This window comes from Lagenorhynchus albirostris, chromosome 20, assembly GCF_949774975.1.
Source record: "Lagenorhynchus albirostris chromosome 20, mLagAlb1.1, whole genome shotgun sequence".
Classification (NCBI taxonomy): domain Eukaryota; kingdom Metazoa; phylum Chordata; class Mammalia; order Artiodactyla; family Delphinidae; genus Lagenorhynchus; species Lagenorhynchus albirostris.
Window position 1 is genome coordinate 17,748,210 of NC_083114.1, and position 16,311 is coordinate 17,764,520.

The window sequence follows — 16,311 nt, forward strand, 5'->3', positions numbered from 1 at the left end:
TTTTGCTGAATATGGTTTTTGTTTTTTAAAAAGAAAAGTACTGGTCTTAGTTCAAAAGTATTTATCATATATATGGGAAATATATCATATTTCCCATATATCAGGAAATGTAGGGTAGTAAGTAGATCCCAGACTTTTGGATTTCAGAGCCCAGTAATATACATTCAAAAATTTTTTGACTTTTTGTCAGATAAAATTTATGAACAAAACAAGCAAACCTGACATCTACTGTCACTTTCATGTTATAGAAGGACACAGTACAAAAAGAGCAAGAAGGATAATTTCAGAATAAAAGATAGTCTTTCAAAGAAAATTTAGATTTACAAAATAAATTACTACGGAGACTGGACTTTTGGTTACTTTGGAGCAGTTACTCCCAAATCTGCCTTCATAACAGAATAATTTCATTTCTTTAAAAAAAAAAAAAGCGCCACTAGTACCAATTAAATCAGAATTTTTGCTGTTTTTAAAAGCTCTCCAGGAAATTCTAACGTGCAAGCAGGATTGAGAATAATTGCTACAGAAGATACAAAAGCTCAAGGAATTTATAATCTAGTGGGTTTAAAGTAAGTGTCAGAAATTCATCTACCCATAGGGTCAGCAGTTAAATGAGCTATGTAGCTGAGTGTTATACCAACCTAGGAAGACAGAATAAAAAGATACCACAGTCTTCCAAAGAGAAAAAACATACAACCTACAAACAAATGGGCACCAGAACGGCATCAACTTTTGGTTGTATCCTAGGTGACAACAGAGCAATGCATTCAAATTCTGAGGGGAAATGATCTCCAACCTAGAATTCTTAATGAGTCACAGTCAAATGTAGGATAAAGAGATTTTCAGACCTCTACCTTTCAAAATATTTACCTCTTGGGCACCCTTTCTCAGGAAATGGAGGAAGTGCTCCACTAAAATAAAGGAATAATCCAAGAAGGAGGAAGACATGGGACACAGGAAACAATGCAGCAGTAGATCTGAGCTGAGCAAACTATCCATTCTGACACTGGTTGATTTACATACGTATGGCAAGTTCTGAACCAGTTTAGGAGATACCTAAATGAGTGTGTGACCGTCAATCACAGTTGTCACAATAGTTTGTTCTCAATAATTGAATAAATCTCACTTCTTGAACTAAATCCTTCATAGTTAACACAGGAGCTAGATGCTTACTCTGCTCCCTCTGCAGGAAAACCCCTCATAAGAGACGTATTTACCTTTCATCTCTACTTCTGTTTTTGTTTTGATATTAAAATCTATTATATAGCTTCAGAATTTATGCTTCTGAGAAGATGGAATAGCATAATTTCCCTATTCCTCCTGCTAAGTACAACCAAAAACCCTGGAAAAAATATAAAACAAACATAAGATTCTGACAGATGGCCGAGGAACCTCAAAACTCAAGGAACTCAGTACTGTGCGTTCCTAGGGTTCTCTTGTCTTACGTATCTCAGACTTGGGGCTGAAGAAGCCAGCAACATGGAAATACCAACAGACATAGACAAAACCCCAACAAAAGCCTGCTCTCTGTAGCCAAAGGACCAGGAAAGTGGCAGCCTAGCAAGACAGAAACTTACAGCCAACCACCACTCCACTCCAGCCAAACACCATCGTCAGGGTTGAATGGTGCTGGCCCACAAAAAGACATGTCCACACCAGAACCTGTGATAGTGATTTTATTTGGAAAAAGGGTCTTTGAAGATATAAATATATATCTTCTTTGAAGATATAAATTGAGGACCTTGAGATCATCCTGGATTATCTGACTGGGTCCTAAATCCAAGAGAAATGTCCTTTTAAGAGACCAAAGGAGGGAATACCCTGGTGGTCCGGGGGTTAGTTAGGACTGCCGCAGCCCAGCTAAAAACAAAGCCCAAAGGCCATGGGAAGACAGAGACTGGAGTTATGCAGCAACAAGTCAAGGAATGCCTGCGGCCACTAGAAGCTTCCAGAGACAAGGATTCTCCCCTAGACCCTTTGGAGGGAGTACAGTCTTGCCAATATATATGTTATATATGTATATATAACTTATTCATTTTATATACGTATGGATCCTCCCACTTAAAAGTGAAGATGACTTTTCTCCCTCTACTTAAAAAAGTAAACCTGAATTAATTAAATCTCATGAAAGAAAAAAATACACACATATACCTTTTAGTTTTTTATTTTGTTTCAGACAGTTGGACGAGGCATCTACATTCTAGCACATCTTCTTAACAGTCACTAAGCAAGTGAAAAACAGCTTACTTATAATATAAAAAGGCAAGGGGAAAAGGTCATGATTGTCTAATAGGGAACTGGAATCCCCAAATAAATTATCTCACAAAAATATCAAACTTGCTTTTCCACTTTTCTGTTAAAAATGAAAAAAAAAATTCACATTAAAGAAAAAAGATCTTAAGCTGTTATATAGCAAGATAATCATTTTTACATCCTAAGTCCTTCAAATAAATATTTTAAACAAATTTAAGTTTTCCAAAAAATAGGTCAAGTATTTACCCTACATTTGTTTGGTCCACTAAAAGACCATTTATGAAACTGACATGAAACTGGACTGCAGCTCAGACCCTAGGAAGAACAACATGCACGTCACTGAGGCTAGATATGCACCTGTGCATATTTCAAACATGGGACATGGCTAACACTGCTGTGCATACTACTTCCATTAAGTAGTTTTACCCTGTAAAAACCCTCTAGCCTATCGTGAATTGAACTGCAAGGAAAGAACAAAAGAAAACACGTTGCCTGTTGTAGACATTTGCTCAGTAATTTTTTTTTTTTTTTTTTTTGCGGTACGCGGGCCTCTCACTGCTGTGGCCTCTCCCGTCGCGGAGCACAGGCTCCGGACGTGCAGGCTCAGCGGCCATGGCTCACGGGCCCAGCCGTTCCGCGGCATGTGGGATCTTCCCGGACCGGGGCACGAACCCGTGTCCCCTGCATCGGCAGGCGGACTCTCAACCACTGCGCCACCAGGGAAGCCCAGTGATTTTTTAAAATACAAAAATTATCATGCTTTTGGGACTTAAAGATTACTGAACATGAGATAAAATTCAATACTGCTTACAAATCCCTGAATATGAAGAGCATATTCAACACTCCTGTGGAGAACACACAAGAGAGTGTACATTACAGCGTACATGGTGGCACGTTCTACCTGGTCTCTTCTTGCCTATTCATTCTACAGTCTTGGATGGCCTTGGATCTTTAAAAGATAAAGATTTAATTAAAAAAAAAAGTTACGTTACATTTTTGTGTTCTTACAGCCAACTTTAAAAAGAAGTACAGTGGAAAGGTACATAGGGCTGTCTATATCGCCTCACACTTTAAAAGCCAATTTGATTTTTATTGTGATGTGATATTCCAATTAACACTATGCTAAAAATAAAATGGACTGCATTACTGTTTTGTCCACAATATTCACGCCTCTTATTGCTAAGATATTGGAAAATAAATCCAGTAAATAATTTCTGTTTCCAATGACTTAACTGAGAGATGAATCTAACCATTTTTTAAACCAATGACAACTGAACTGGGCTGAGGAAAGCTATGTGAAACCCCTGCAAACCCAAAGCCAATCATCTGAAAATCTAGAATACCAGCACTTTCCACCCAGGATAGAAAAACGAGCATCCAAAGTAAAGAGAACCACAAGACTGATCGAGCAACCAATCAAACACCACTTCTCTGTTATTTGAGCTAATAGTTACTCGAAGCTTGATGTTTCCGCCTTCGTTATTATTGCTGGATCCTAGAGTCACAGCTTCAATGTCAAATGTGACAGTGGACCCAGAAGTAACTGCGGGCAACTGATTAGTCATTTCTTTTCCATTTACAAAAACTGCACCTAAAATGTTAAGGTAAAGAGTCATTCATATGTGAGCAATAACTAAGAACGGAAACAAGATTCTAGATTATTGGTGATACAGCTAGTTTCCTAATTCAGATAAAGAAAACATTTTGGAATGCCAACTGGTCAAAGATAAATGCAGTTAAATATGTTAATTAACCCCCATCCCCAAGGCAGAAGAAGAAGTTAAAGCTTTAATAACTTTTTAGAATTCTGGTCCAGGGTTCCACTCTTTTGAAATACAGATCACGAGTTTCCCATATGGATGGCATCAAAAGAAACTTGACTCCTTTATAAAATTACATCCTGTGGAACAAGACTGTTTCACATGGAATAAACAAGAATCTTGTGCTACCTACTGTTTGACCCACACAGTAAAATATTAATACATCTTGGCAGTGATTTTTAAAAGTGTGATTACTGCAAAGTAAGGGACCAAAGAACACTACAGATGTAAACTCTCTCCCCGTTTCCCTAATCTATGCCGAATTTATGTTGTCTAATCTATGTTGAATTCAGATCACCCAGGCACACCGAATCCAGGGGTAAACCGCCTGGTGAAAATCCCAGCTCAATCACCTCCAAGCTATGTGAGTTTAAGCCAGCTACTTCACCTCTCTGTGGCTGTTTTTATCAACTACAAAATGGATATACTACTACTCCTCACTTCAAAAAGCTGTTAAAAGGATTAAATAATGTGTTATTTTTAAAGGGTATAGAATAATGCCTGGTACATAGCAGCCACATAGATATGCCATTAAGACCTAAACTTTTTCATCTTCTGCTATAATGTGTGATATCGAAACTGATTCAAATCTTACTACAGTGAATCACAGATTTCAAAGAGAATGGCAGTAATTTCCCTCTTACCATTTGTACTAATGCAAACTGCTTGATCCCGCTGCAGGGAGTCATATCCGTTCTGTTTTTCTGCACACACTCCTATACTGTCTCTTCTGTCTGGCTGTCCCACAGTTTCAACTCTGTCAATGAGGTAGAAAGGTCATTTAATCTTTTTTACTTAACGTGATATCTAATGCTTAAAAAGAGCCATCTCATCACAATTACTCTTAAGAACAGCTAACGATGATTCAGGCAGGACTGCCTAAATTCCAGGCACTGTTCTAAAAACTCTGTGTCTATTTATCTATCTATAAATCATCTCATTCAATTCACATAACAACCCATGATGTAGGTACTATTAGTATCATACCCAGTTTATACATGAGGAGACTGAGGCACACACAAAAAAATAAGGTTAAATAAACTGATGCTGATCACCTAGCTGAGCGGTGGAACTAGGACATGAACTCAGGCATTCTGACTGCAGAGTCTACGTTAACTATTTGTAACTATGACAGCACATTTCTATTCTATATTCTGGCTCTAGACGTGTAGAAAATGTGTCATATTTGCCATTATAATGAATGTGACCATTACTGCCATCACCTAAACCTTCAGTATGAGAGTCTATGCAATGATTAGATTACTGTTTATCAAGAATTTAAAAACAAACATTATCATCTTTTTCAAAAGAGGATAATACAGTTATGGACATATTTTGGTTGCAGAACTTCATACATAGAAAGTTTAAGCATTTCCTTTTGTGTTTTAGTCTCAAATAATACATCATCATGTACTCTAGAAATGGGAAACTTAGATATAAAGGTCAATCTACATCCCTATTACCAGGGTCATCTTTCCCTGCATTCCTTGAAAGCCGGACTTTGCAAGGACAGGAAAAGAAAAATTAGCAAGGAGCAGAATGTAGATTTATCAAGGGAAGATGAGATTATTTATACTCAACGTGGCCTCAAAATGTTTTTCTTTGTAAAGTGGCAAACATACAGGTTCATAGTAAACATGTGGGTGCGTTTCTTAAGTCATTTCACTTCTAAACCAGCAGCATAAAGAAGTACGGGGAGGAGGAAAACGATGTCAGCAAATACAGCAGAATTGTACGTCCCAGGACTCATTCTACCACAGAAACACCACTTTCAAAACGATATACAGACCAAAATACCTTTATGAGATTTCCAGAATCCAGTTAAAAAGTCCCAAAGGAGCACAAAGCTGAAAACAGCTGTACTGAAATGGATAAGAAGAGCAATTTCACTGGCCCCACGTCAACCCCTCTTCCAGGCTACCACAGTTTGGCACCAGGCAAGAACAGCCCAACTCCTGACTTTTCCTTGAGAAAGAATCACAGGAGTGGAGTATGCCTCCAGCATTCTAGCTCTTTGGAAGGTGGCCTGAAGGACGGGTTTCTGACATGACTCATTTGGAGCACTGACAGAACTGGCATAGCACGGATGCCTGAATACTGCAAAGGCCAAAGAAAAGTGAGGGGTGGCATCCTGCAGGCAGTGCAATTTGGCATGGGAGGGAAGGAAAAGAGGAAAACTTGCTTCTGGTGTGCTAGCTTTTCACAGAGCTGCTCAAAGGAATCGTCTGTCTCACCTCATGGGGAGCCAGCATACCCTGGAGGCCTGAGAGAGAGCGAAGGCACCCTGCTGCTGTAGCACCAGAGAACTTGCAGTGCCACAAACAGGCACCAGAGGGAGCAAAAGATTATGAGCTCCTAAAAAACCATCAAGCTTCTCTAACTGAGAAATTGCACACACAAGCCCAGAGAAGTCAGATCCCACCAGAAAAGGTTTCAGAGGCCCCCCGGATCTTTAGCTGGGCTCATGTGTGAGGGTCTTCTCCTGTATGAAGCAAGGCCATAAAGATTTGGAAAGGTGGCTGTTTTTCCATACGTGCAGATCCCAACACAAAATTATGAAACATGAAGAAACAGGGAAACCTGGCTCAGACAGGAAAAAAAAAAAAAGAGATCTTCAGAAAATTATCCTAATGAAATAGAGGTATATGAATTATCTGACAAACAATTCAAAATATCCATCATAAAGATGCTCTACAGGCTCAAGAAAATGAGGCATGAACAAAATTAGAAAACCTACAGAGACAGAAAATTTTAAAAATAACTGAACACATTTTGGAACTGAAGAATACAATAACTGAAAAGTTCATGAGAGGAATTCAATATCACACTTAAGCAGAAGAAAAAAACATCAAACTTGAAGGCAGGTCGTTTGAAATACCCCAACCAGAAGAACAAAAGGAAAAAAGAATGAGAGTGAAGAAATTCTAAGAGACTTATGAGAGAAGAGAGAGGAAAAGGGGCAGAATGTTTAAAGAAATAATGGCCAAAAATTCCCCAAATTTGGGGAAGGAAATGGACTTTCAGATTCAAGAAGCCTAAAGAACTCCAAAGAGGATGAACCCAAGGAATCACACTGAAACTCACTACAATCAAATTGTCAGAAGTCAAAGACTGAGAATTTCGAAAACAGCAAGAGAAAAGTGACTTGTCATGTACAATGGAACTCACATAAGACTAACAGTGTATTTCTAATGAGAAATCTTACAGGTCAGAAAGGAGTGAGATGATATATTCAAAGTGATTAAAGAAAAAAACCTACCAACCAAAAATACAATATTCAGCAAAATTGTCCTTTAAACATGAGAAAAAAATAAAGACATTCCTACATAAACAATAGCTGAGGGAGTTCATCACCACTAAACCTGCCTTATAAGAAATGCTAGGAGGAGTTCTTCAAGTTAGAACAACAAGACACTAAACACAACATGAAAAGTATGTGAAAATATAAAGCTCACTGGTAAAAGTATATAGGCAAATAAATACTGTAATACTTTAACAGTGGTGCATAAATCACTTTTAATTTTGGTGTAGAAATTAAAAGACAAAAGTGTAAAAAATGTAACTATAAAAATATGTCAGGGCTTCCCTGGTGGCGCAGTGGTCGAGAGTCCTCCTGCTGATGCAGGGGACACAGGTTCGTGCCCCAGTCCGGGAAGATCCCACATGCCGCGGAGCGGCTGGGTCCGTGAGCCATGGCCGCTGAGCCTGCGCATCTGGAGCCTGTGCTCCGTGACGCAAGAGGCCACAGCAGTGAGAGGTCCATGTACCGCAAAAAATATATATATATATATATGTCAATGAATACGCAATATAAAAACTATGTAATTTGTGACATCAATAATAAGTGTGGAGGAGGAAGAAGTAAAAGTGTAGAGTATATGTATTCAATTGATGCTAAGTTGCTGTCAGCTTAAAATAAATTGTTATAACTACAAGATGTTTTATGTAAGCCCTAGGATAACTACAAAGAAAATACTCATAGAAGATACACTAAAGAAAACGAGAAAGGAATCAAAGCACATCATTACAAAAAAATCAGTGAAACGTGGGCTTCCCTGGTGGTGCAGTGGTTAAGAATCTGCCTGCCAATGCAGGGGACACGGGTTCGAGCCCTGGTCCGGGAAGATCCCACATGCCATGGAGCAACTAAGACCATGCACCATAACTACTGAGCCTGCGCTCTAGAGCCCACGAGCCACAACTACCGAGCCCACGCACCACAACTACTGAAGCCTGCATGCCTAGAGCCTGTGCTCTGCAACAAGAGAAGCCACTGCAATGAGAAGCCTGGGCACCGCAATGAAGAGTAGCCCCCACTCGCCACAACTAGAGAAAGCCCTCGCACAGCAATGAAGACCCAACGCAGCCAAAAATAAATAATAAATAAATTTATTTTAAAAAAAGAAAAAAGAAAAAATAACCAAACTACGTTGGTTTTTTGAAATGAGCAACAAAATTGACAGACTTAGCTAGATTAACTAAGAAAAAGAAAGATAACATACAAATAAAGTCAGAAATGAAAGAGGAGACATTACAACCAATTCCAGAGAAATAAAAAGGATTATAAGAGACTCTTATGAATAATATATACTAGGAAATTGGATAATCTAGAAGAAATGGATAAACTTCTACGAATATACAACCTACCAAGACTGAATCATAAAGAAACAGCAAATCTGAACAGACTTACAGCTAGAAAGTAGATTGGATCAGTAATCAACCACATCCCAGGACCATCAGTAAACAACAGCCCAGGACCAAGTGGCCTCACTGGTGAATTCTACCAAATGATTAAAGAAGAATAAATAACAAACCTTCTCAAACTCTTCAAAAAAAACTAAGGAGGAGGGAATACTTCCAAACTTATTTTATGAGGCTAACGTTATCCTGAAACCGAAGTCAGAGAAAGACACTACAAGAAAACAAAACTACAGGCCAACAACTCTGCTGACAATAGATGTAAAAATAAAAATCCTAAACGAAGTACCAGCACTCTCGGTGAGAATGTAAATTTGTTCAGCCACTATGTAAAACAGTATGGAGGTTCTTCACAAAATTAAAAATAGAACCACCACATGATCCAGCAATCCCACTTCTGGGTATATATACAAAAGAATTCAAGGCACTGAGAAGAACACAATATTACTTCTATAATATTTCTGCTGAAGATGCATAACCTGAATCTAACCACCAGGAAACAGAAAAACCCAAACTGAGGGATATTCTATAAAATACCAGACGTATACTCTTAAAAAATGCCAATATCTGGGCTTCCCTGGTGGCCCAGTGGTTGAGAGTCTGCCTGCCGATGCAGGGGACACGGGTTCGTGCCCCGGTCCGGGAGGATCCCACATGCTGCAGAGCGGCTGGGCCCATGAGCCAGGGCCGCTGAGCCTGCGCATCCGGAGCCTGTGCTCCGCAACGGGAGGGACCACAACAGTGAGAGGCCCGCGTACCGCAAAAAAAAAAAAAAAAAAAAAAAAAAAAGCCAATATCATAAAATTTAAGAGAGACAGAGAAACTGTTCCAGATTAAAAGAGACATAACAAATGAATATAACACATGATCCAAGATCTTTTTTTTCTGTAAAGGACATTAATTGGGACAACTAAATCTGGTAAGGTCTGTAGGTTAGATAATAGTATATCAATGTTAATTTTCTGATTTTGATAATCTCTTTTTAAAAAATACTCACAGAAAATGATTTGGGAAGAAAAAGTAGAGGACTTCCCTGGCAGTCCAGTGGCTAAGAATCCATGCTTCCACTGCAGGGGGCATGGGTTCAATCCCTGGTTGGGGAAGATCCCGCATGCCACGTGGTGCAGTCAAAAAAAAAAAAAAAACGTAGAGAGAAAAATGATGAAGCAAATATTGAGGCATCTGGGTGAAAGGTATTTGGGAATTCTCTGTACTATTCTTGCCATTCTTCTGTAAGTCTGAAATCATGTTTATAAAGATTTTAAAAATACACAAAATACTACTGGATAAATTATACATAGAGAGAGAGAGATGTGGGAAACACAAGATACCTGAATTTTATCCCTAACATCCCTAATGTTGTTTCCTAAAAAATAAAAACCTGCTAGTATTATTAATTATAGATGGAAGACAGCAGTTACTTGTGTTTAGTATTGTGTGATGAAATATTTGGCTTGATCCTGGCAGGTAACCTTTAAACCACTGCAATTTCCCAAGTGATAGGAGTGTCTTTGTTATTATTGGGTCCCTCAGACCACATTTGATAGTTTATACTAATGAGGTGCTCAAGGTGGGCCCCTAGATAGTTTATGCTAACAAAATGACTCAGGATGGGAACAGGTCACTCCAGAAAGACCAATCATATGATCACAGGGTTGAGGCTCTGAGCTACATGATGTCAGCCTATTCTCCTAGGAGGGCACGGGAGGTGGATATTGAGTTAGGTGGGGAATGATTTAATCAACCGTGCCTCCACAATAAAATCCCAATAAAAACTCTGGACACCAAAGCTTGAGTGAGCTTTCCTGGTTCGTAGTACTCTGAGTATTGTCATGCCAAAAGGCCTTGCATCCCTGAGATGTATGCTTTGTCTTTGGAATCCTCCCAGATCTCACACTATGAGTTCCTCCCTTTGGCAGGTTCTGATTTATATATCCTTCTGCTATAATAAAACTGTAATCATAAGTGAAGTGCTTTCTTTCTTTCTTTCTTTTTTTTTTTTTTTTTTGCGGTACTCGGGCCTCTTACTGTTGCGGCCACTCCCGTTGCAGAGCACAGGCTCCGGACGCGCAGGCTCAGTGGCCATGGCTCACGGGCCCAGCCGCTCCGCGGCATGTGGGATCCTCCCGGACCGGGGCACGAACCCATGTCCCCCGCATCAGCAGGCGGACTCTCAACCACTGTGCCACCAGGGAAGCCCCTCTTTCTTTCTTTTTAATATTTATTTATTTAGCTGAGCCAGGTCTTAGTTGGAACAGGCGGGCTCTTTTAGTTGCAGCATGCGGGCTCTTAGTTCCCTGACCAGGGATCAAACCCGAGTCTCCTGCATTGGAGAGCGGAGTCTAAACCACCCGACCACCAGGGAAGTCCAGTGAAGTGCTTTCTTAAGCTGTGTGAGTCATCCTAGCAAATTATAAAACCTGAGCATTGGCCCTGGGGACCCCTGAACTTGCAGCTGGTATCTGAAGTGAGGGCAATCTTTTAGAGGACTGTGCTCTCAACCTTGAGTTTGGCTAGCTCATTGCAAGTGTACATTTTTTTCTGTGATTAAACTTTTTAAATAAATAATTAACGCAAGTAAAATTTCTTGAAATTAACTAAAATCCTGGGAAGAAGGAAAAAAAACTCCTTATTTGAATAAATCACAAAATTGTTCCTAAAAGCATCTTACTTAGCAGCATTTGATAAATAAGACAAGCCTGACATTAAAAGCTTATAAAAGTTTCTCTGAATATAAAATGAACCACGAAAGTAAAGAGCTAATTTGCCTTAACAAAGAATTATTTTCACAGCTCACTAAGAAATAGAATGGAAGTTTAAAATCTTTGAATTTTTCCCCCCTATGGCCACACCGCACGGCTTGTGGGATCTTAGTTCCCCGATCAGGGATTGAACCTGGGGACCCGGCAGCAAAAGCTTCAAGTCCTAACCACTGGACTTCCTGCCAGGGAAGTCCCTAAAATCTTTGAATTTTTAAATTGCAAGACAAGTAGTGAGGACATTATTTCCTAAAAAACTACCCAAGTGGTTCTCTCACATAAACAAGTCCTATAAGAAACTCTGCCATAGGGGCTTCCCTGGTGGCACAGTGGTTGAGAGTCCGCCTGCCGATGCAGGGGACACGGGTTCGTGCCCCGGTCCGGGAAGATCCCACGTGCTGCGGAGCGGCTGGGCCGTGAGCCATGGCCGCTGAGCCTGCGCGTCCGGAGCCTGTGCTCCGCAACAGGAGAGGCCACAACAGTGAGAGGCCCGCGTACCGCAAAAAAAAAAAAAAAAAAAAAAGAAACTCTGCCATAAATCATCCAAATATAAAAAGTATATAAAAAAAGAAAAATGGTATACAAAATAATTCATAGTAGGGTACAGTGACCTCGGAGATACAATTAATAAAAAAAATCAATTTATGCACAAGTTGGTAGGAATGCATCCATTACATAGTCATGTAGAAAGTTCTAGGTGATAATTTTTCTCAAAGGTAAAGTATTCTGAGAAAGAACACGGTTCAGAACAAAAAGGAAAAATTTCGATGGCAGCAAGAAAGTTAATCTATTCCTACTACTCTGGCACTTGGGCTAACTGACTGGATTTAAGTGGCAAATTCTCATATAATCTCAAACTTCCTTCTTCTCACAATGAACACCTGGAGCAAAGATCCAAAAATTCAGTTGCTTGGCTAATGTATCATAATATATTATGAAAAATATCCAAGTTTATGATAAATGTAAGAAAGAAAATGAAAATATTATTATGTCCTACAGCTACAAATTAGGTAAAAACAGTAATACTGAATACTGACAAGGATGCAGTGACATCAGTCAGGACCCTCACACACTGCTGGGAAGACTGCAAGTGCTTCCAGGAACACAGCTAGTTGGCCTGTGTCACTAACAGGAAACTAGCCCAAGGAATAAAGAATAAGCCATATGTCAAAAAAGAGGGTCATAGCACAGCTTGACCTGTCAGGAAAAAGAAAGAGAAGGAAGGGATGTCTTATCAAGTCATAGTAAACAAGGATTTTTGATATAGAAATATACTCCTTACTATACAAATCCTAAAACAGCTTTTATCCTCTCTTAAAATGAAACTGATAGTCTTATATCTATTATAGAAATTGAAAATCTTCCAACAAAAAAAAATTCCAGGATAGCGAGTTCACTGGTGAACTCTACCAAACATTTAAGAAATAATACCAATTCTCACAAACAGTTCTAAGAAATAAAAGAGGAAGAAATACTTCCCACCTCACTTTATGAGGCTAGCAATTACCCTGATACCAAAGACATCATAAGAAAAAACAGACAGATATCTCTCTTCTGAAGAGACATAAAAATCCTCAAAAAAATATAAAAGTTAAATTTAGCAACATATATAAAGAATAATACATGGTCAAGTGGGGTTTCTCATGGAAATGCAAAGCTGATCCAATGTTAAAAAAATCTATCGTAACCATATCAACAGAAGAAAAACCATATGATTATCTTAATAGATATATAAAAATAATTTGACAAAATTAAACATCCATTTATAGATAAAACTCTCAGCAAACTAAGAATAGAAGGGGACTTCCTTAACCTTATAGAGGGTGTCTACCAAAGAACCCTACAGCTAGCATCATACTTAATGTGAAAGACTGAATATATTCCTGCTAAGATCTGGAATAAGACAAGGATGTCTGCTTTCAACACTGCTACTCAAAATTATACTTCCTAGCCAGTGTAACAAGACAAGAAAAAAATTGCAAAACACTGATGGAAGCCATTTTTTAAAAAACTAAATGAAGATGGCAATTCCCTGGAAGTCCAATGGTTAGGACTCAGTGCTTTCACTGTTGTGGGCCTGGGTTTGATCCCTGGTTGCGGAACCAAGATCCCACATGCCACTCAGTGTGGCCAGAAAAAAAAAAAAAAAAAAAGTAAGTGAAGGGTGACTTTCAGATTTACAGCTCTACAGCCTGTCCTCCATTGCTATAGGAAGGTCCTGCCTTATAATATGGCTCTCCTGTGAAGCCACATCTCCTTTGACACTCAAAAACGTAATCTGGTTCAAAAGAGCTTCTATTGCCAGACCTCAGTTCTCTTCAAAGGCTGCTTATAAACTACTCTCCACTGTCACCAAGGGACACAGTCCTTGCTTCCTAAGATGATGCACTGTGACTCCCCTGGACATTTTTCCCACCTTTTCTCTCTGCTTCCTCAAGAACACTCAAGCACTGTTCAGTCTTGGCCCCGTTTATAGTCTTAGGGTGGAGTCTTCTCCTTGTGGGACTGAATATTTGGAGATTTCTGAGACTGGCCAGCAAACTCATGATTTCCAGGCTAGTTGTGTCTTAGGGGGCCTTTACAGCTAATTTGGAATTTGAGTTTTCTGTATTTCTTAGTTCTGTTGAAAAAGTACTTATGGGTCCCTACCCCCCACCTCTTTATTTCTCCAAAAAGTTTCCAGTAGTGGAAAAATTCAAAACTATGGTGCTACTATGCATCTATTGGTCCCCAAAGATCCAATCTCTCTTTTGAACCCACTCTAATCAAGCTTCCCTCCACCACAGCTCCCCTGAAACTGTTCATGTCAGGGTCACCGATCCACGTCCACGCTGCAAACCCAAAGGCCAATTCTCAGTCCTTTTCTAATCTGTTGGGTCAGCAACATTTGACATAATTGACCGCTACTTCCTCTTGGAAACACTTCCTTTGCTTGGCTTCAGGACACCACGTTCTCCCACTTTTCCCGTCTACCTCACTTGCTGCTACTCCTCAGAATCCTTTGCTGGTTCTTTCCTCCCCAAAAGCTAAATGTGAAGAGTTCTCCAGTGTCCTCTCCCTATACTCATTCCCTGGCTAATCTCATGCAGTCTCACGGCTATATGTTAAAAACTCTCAAATTAATATCTACAGTCTGGTCTTTTCCACTGAACTCCCGATTTGTATATCTGACTGTCTCTACCCCCCATTTTCACTTATATGTCTAATAAGGAACTCAAATTAATTTGTTGTATATCTGACTGTCTCTACCCCCCATTTTCACTTATATGTCTAATAAGGAACTCAAATTAATTTGTGAAAGAACTGATATTCACCCATAAATAGGCTCCTTATAAGGCCTTACCTACCTCAGTAAATGAAAATTCTACCCTAAGTTACTTAGTCCAAAAACCCTGAGGTTACACTTGACTCCTTTCTCATACCTCACAACCAACCTGTCAATAAATCCCATCAGTTCTTCCTTCAAAATAAATCCAGATTCTGACCACTTATCATTACCTCAACTACTCCATCCTGGTCCAAGCCACCATTAGCCATCACCAAGATTAATACTGGAATGCTGAATACAGCCTTCCCTTCATTTCTGGTAATATTTTTGCTCCTCCTCTCCAGCCTCCTAAATGGTCTCCTTCCAGCCTGTACCGCTGTACAGACTATTTTCCACCCAGCAGCCAAAATGACTTATAAAACATATGTCATATCACATCATTCATTTGCTCAATGTCCTCCAATGGCCTTCCAACTCACTCTAAGTCCAAGCAGAGTCCTACAGGGCTAGACTGCTAGGATTTGCATCTCAGCATTACTATGAAGAATCTGTACAACCTCAGGCAGGTGGTTTAATCTTTTTACATCTCAGTTTCCTCATCTATAAAATGTGTCTACCTCCTGAGCATGTAATGAGGATTTACAGACATTAACTCAATACTTAAGAAGTAACACACAGTAGGGTTCGACAAAGGTGAGCTGGCTGTTATTATTTTGTAGCCTAGCTCAACTCGTGAATTCATGAAAAGTCAAATGCAGAGCATGACTCCCAAGACAATGAAATGTGAACCTGACTTGGTTTTACTTGGTGAAGACTTTTGTTGGAAAAAGGAAAAAAGAAAAAGACCTCTGTATGTGGTATCAAATGCCCTCCTTATAAATGGGCACAAGTGAGCTCCCAAGGGGCAAGTCTTTGAGAAATTGAAAAAGAAATAAATATACATAGCCTGTCCACAAGAATGTCGTACTTTTCTGGGGTTCTGACTATACTCCCATCTCTATAAAACCCATTCACACTCATTACTTCCCGTTCTTTATATTTTTTTCTCCTCCGTATCTTTGGTTCTTGCTTTGTTTCTCTACCTGAACTTTCCTTTTCAGCCCTACCTGAGATAAAGCCTTCACCAACCCCTCATCTAGAAGTAACTCTTCCTTCTTCTATATTCCACAGCAGTCAGGATCTTTCTTATACTTTATAATTTATAAACTGCCTATTCTGTGGTTAGATAAGATTCTAGTTTTTTCTTTTTCTTAAACTTTGCATTCCCAACAATACCAAGTACTGTAAGTACCATCTGAACGGAATAGGGTTGTATGAAACAATCAGCATCATTCACAAAGACCACAGGCGAGCAGAACTGTCCTTACATTTTAGAAAAGCAGTTTAAGACAGAAGGATATGGACAGGGAAAAAAAGTCTAAGGAATATTCCTTAGGTTATCTGGGAGGAATAGCTATTATATGTGAACATCCCAAAGCAGACATGTCTCCCTGACTTCATGTAATCCTCCCTCTAC

At 39.4% G+C, this 16,311-nt stretch overlaps 1 protein-coding gene across 1 annotated transcript in view; it reads right to left on the reverse strand.

Moving 5' to 3' along the window:
• Positions 1–2,145: 2,145 nt before the first annotated feature.
• Positions 2,146–16,311, reverse strand: part of CRLF3 (cytokine receptor like factor 3) — a 37,515-nt gene continuing 23,349 nt past the window's right edge. The window contains exons 7-8 of the mRNA XM_060135878.1: positions 4,715–4,827; positions 2,146–3,841 (exon numbers count right to left, since the gene is read on the reverse strand). Coding sequence (XP_059991861.1) covers positions 3,585–3,841; positions 4,715–4,827 — 370 coding nt within the window. The 3' untranslated portion in view covers positions 2,146–3,584. The remainder of the gene's footprint in view (positions 3,842–4,714; positions 4,828–16,311) is intronic.